Source organism: Pterocles gutturalis, unplaced genomic scaffold, assembly GCF_000699245.1.
Source record: "Pterocles gutturalis isolate BGI_N339 unplaced genomic scaffold, ASM69924v1 scaffold30651, whole genome shotgun sequence".
NCBI lineage: Eukaryota > Metazoa > Chordata > Aves > Pterocliformes > Pteroclidae > Pterocles > Pterocles gutturalis.
In genome coordinates this window covers 1-4,073 of record NW_010106470.1, presented here as the reverse complement: position 1 = coordinate 4,073, position 4,073 = coordinate 1, and the positions used below count along the sequence as shown (strand labels likewise).

The window sequence follows — 4,073 nt, the reverse complement described above, 5'->3', positions numbered from 1 at the left end:
TATGTGGGTTATGTAGGTGAAATTCATACCAGTGACTAGTATTTTGAACAGCTTTCACTTGTTTCTCAAAATCATGCTCCACAATGGCTTTCCCATAGGTGGTGCTTGTCCGCTGTATAGCATGTAATAGCCAAAGGCAGTTGTATACCATTGAAAAAAAACCCCCCAAAAAAACAGCAAAACAAAACTGTATACATTTTACTTACAGAAGGATGTTAATGCATATTTGAGCTTGCTTCAGTAGTGAGGCTGTAGTCTCTCTAGGTATTTAGATAACATTGCTTATGATCATAGCCTTGAAGCTGTCCCTGTTTTGAACAAGGCATTTGACCACGGGACCTCATGAGGTGCCTTCCAACTATGATATTCTATGATAATGTGATTAGACCCTCATCATGAAGCATAAAACCTTAAAAATCTTCATGGTAGGGCACGCATCATCAAATAAAACACTAGGTTCCTAACTCTGTGATTTCTTAATTTTAGCCTGAAGATGAAACCATAGTCGTAGGCATGACCAATGGGGTGCTAAATGTTAAACACAGAAAACCTGAAGAAGGGAAAGAAAAGTCTCTGAGGAGACAACCAGCGTATAGAACCCATGTGAAAGGAAGAACCTACATGCCAAAACAGGTATAGGGGGGTGAGAAAATGTATACTGAAGTGTTCCTCAAAATGTCGTCTTTTTTTTTTTTTTTTTTGAGTGTATGCTAAGTTGAAGAAAGGGGAGAGAGGGAACGTATGAAGACGTAAAACCTTGTTTGTGGTAATACATCTAATCTCTTGTGTGTCTGTCTGTCTTATTCTGAACTTGTCTTCCAATTCTAGGAAGATTTCTGTGTCAGCAAACCTGTAAAACGTGTTTTGAGGAAGTATGACAAGCTGCTGAAGAGCTTTCAGTCTTCCAAGGCCCTTGATGCGGTACTGGAGGTGAGTCATTGTTTTTTGTGTCCTCAGAGTTGTGTGCTGTCATCTGATGTGGATTTTTTTCTGTATGTCAAACTAATTTTATTTCAGTGTGTAACTAGAAAGCAATCAAACTTGTGAGGGTTCCATTTTGGTTTTGCTGATACCAGCACTGTTTTGTATATAAAGGTTTTGCTTTGCTACTAAACTCTTCCTATGTATGTCCAGCCACCCATCAGGCTTCATACTCCTGAAGTTACGGTTGCAGTCATGCAGGAACTACATCGCAGAGGAACACTGAGGAGTGCGCTTGCAGGCCGAGATGAGAAGCAAATTAATCTTCTTCTTACCTTTGTGGCAAGGTATTGTTTTAACCTGAGTTCTCTGTTTTGAGACCTCTATTTCTTAATGGCTTTTGCCACAGAGTCTCAAGAGATCATGGGTGGAACACTGGTACTGTTGAAATCTCAGATGCTTTTTGCTTTCTGATTTCAAGGCCTGGGATTTCACTCATAGTGCTGAACCCCTTAGCACAAAAAAATCTGGCTGATAGTATGAGAGAGTATATTTTAATTTGCCAGACCTATAGTCTACTGGTTTTTTGTCTCCTTGATGAAACTCACATCTTCATGTACCTGAGGCTTTTGCCAGCCCTCCAGCCCCCACTGCCTTCCTGAAAGTAGGAGCGTAAATACCACATATAGCTTTTTTGACTCGCATCTGTGACTACTGTTCTCTGACATCTCTTCATGGAGAAAAAATTGTCTGTATGCCTGTATGAGAAGGCTGATTGTTGGTGGGAGGAGTGCAGTTGGCAAAACCAGTAAAATTGGGATGTCTTCTAATTTTGCAGACGTGTGATTGAGCCTAGATTTACTCCTGTACTGGTGACTGTTGCAGATATGATCACTGGTAAGTACAACACAAAAAAGATTCTCAAAGACATATAGCTAGTTCGGAAATAAGGTCAAAAGTATATTTTTAAGAAACCGAAGCTTTCTGGCTTTGCTTATAAGTATTAACTCAGTGTCAAGAGAATGATCCGAAAAGAGATACTGACAGATAACTTTGACTACAGTCAGTATCTGGTTTGAACCAACTGCAGGAAGTTCCTCATAATTTCTGAGGATCTTTGATACTTTGTGTTTCTATAGTTATGCAGTAGAAGTGATTTCTGCTTCTCCAATGAAGTAAAAATAGTATTTGAGGTATTAAAAACATCAGTTTCTGTTAGTTTGCCTTACTGTTACTGTGAGTAAATACCAACAATCAACACTGTTTTCAGAACACCATTAAAGTTGTCTTACTTGTTTGCTGTGTTGGACTTGTGCCAGACTAATTAAATGCATATCTAACTAGCTAATATAATTTTCACATTTTAATAGACAATGTGGATTCTCAAGTTACTTTTTTTCTTTACAGACATATATCAACCTGTGGTTGGGCAGTCAGCGATTGTTGATAGACAGTTCTTGAGGCTTCAGGAAGCCATAGGAAAAGAGATCGACTATCAGGAGGAACTACTAGAAGTTTTGGGAATGATGGATACACTGTTTGCTACTTTTACTAAAGCTACTTATCCAGAAGAGAACAAAAGTAATGGTCTTACAGAGACCATTCAAACAAATACGAATAACTGACAGACAGCCATCTCAACAAATTGTCACAAAAATAATGTGGACTTGAAATACGTGACCAGTTCTCCTGGTAACTTTTTGTAATAGTGACTTGCAAAATAAGCCTCTCTATGTTCATAGAATCATAGAATGGCCTGGGCTGGAAAGGACCTCAAAGATCATCAAGTTCCAACCCCCCTGCCATGGGCAGGGACACCCTCCACTAGATCAGGTTGCTCAAAGCCTCATCCAGCCTGGCCTTGAACGCCTCCAGGGATGGGGCATCCACAGCTTCTCTGGGCAACCTCTTCTAGTTTCTCACCACCCCCACAGTGAAAAATTTCTTACTCATGACTAGTCTAAATCTACTGTCTTCCAGTTTAAAGCCTTTACCCCTTGTCCTGTCACTACACTCCCTGATAAAGAGTGCCTCCCCATCTCTCCTGTAGGCCCCCTTCAGGTACTGGAAGGCTGCTATTAAGTCTCCTCGGAGCCTTCTCTTCTCCAGGCTGAACAACCCCAACTTTCCTCATAAGGGAGCATCTCCCTTATGAGGAAAGGCTGAGGGAGCTGGGTCTCTTTAGCTTGGAAAAGAGGAGACTGAGGGGTGACCTAATCAATGTTTATAAATATGTAAAGGGTGAGTGTCAGGAGGATGGAGCCAGGCTCTTCTCTGTGACATGCATTGATAAGACAAGGGGAAATGGGTTCAAGCTGGAACATAGGAGGTTCCACTTGAATATGAGAAAAAACTTCTTCACGGTGAGGGTGACAGAGCACTGGAACAGGCTGCCCAGAGAGGTTGTGGAGTCTCCTTCGCTGGAGACATTCAGAGCCCGCCTGGATGCGTTCCTGTGTGATCTGATCTAGGTATTCCTGCTCCGGCAGGTGGATTGGACTAGATGATCTTTCGAGGTCCCTTCCGATCTCTAACATTCTGTGATTCTGTGAGATGTGTAATGCCACCTTTGCCTCTGTCTTCAACACCAACGATGGGCCGTGTGATCCCCAGAGCCCTGCATTGGAAGACAGATTCTTGGGTTTGTGTCATTAGTATACACTGAGAAGAGGAGGATGCTCCCTCCAGTGTGGGTGAGAGGGGGTAGATGCACATTTCATATGACAGAAGGAGTGGAGTGCTAACATAACCACAGGGTTACTAAATTGTCAACCCTGTCTTTGCCTTCCTGCTCAGGGAGTTGAATGTGTGGGAGTGGAAGGGCAGGATGGCTACTATATGAGCTCCCAAACCTCAAATATTTTGTGAATTATGATGCTGTTTCCCCAGCTGAAAGGGAATTTAGGATCTGGTTTGTTGAATCACCATCTGAATTGACAAAAAGATGTTAAAGCTGCTCTTAGGAAGAAACTATTACACACACTTCTGTTTTTTTCTGCATATCTTTAACTATCAAATAAAGTTAAAATAGGTTATGATTAGCTCTGGCTCTTGCAGATCCAGATTGATTAGGTATTGGGTTTCAGCTACTACTGCTGGCTTTCTCTGTGCTTTGATTAAAAAATGTTTTCACAGAATCACAGAATGTTAGA

At 41.5% G+C, this 4,073-nt stretch overlaps 1 protein-coding gene across 1 annotated transcript; it reads left to right on the top strand.

Moving 5' to 3' along the window:
• Positions 1 to 486: 486 nt before the first annotated feature.
• LOC104472217 (U3 small nucleolar RNA-associated protein 15 homolog) lies at positions 487 to 2,546 on the top strand (the record flags this gene model as incomplete). Its single annotated transcript, XM_010087797.1, has 5 exons — positions 487 to 633; positions 829 to 930; positions 1,135 to 1,268; positions 1,760 to 1,818; positions 2,329 to 2,546. Coding segments are annotated over 5 exons (660 nt in total), but the record flags the coding sequence as incomplete, so codon positions are not given.
• Between the last annotated feature and the right edge of the window lie 1,527 nt (positions 2,547 to 4,073).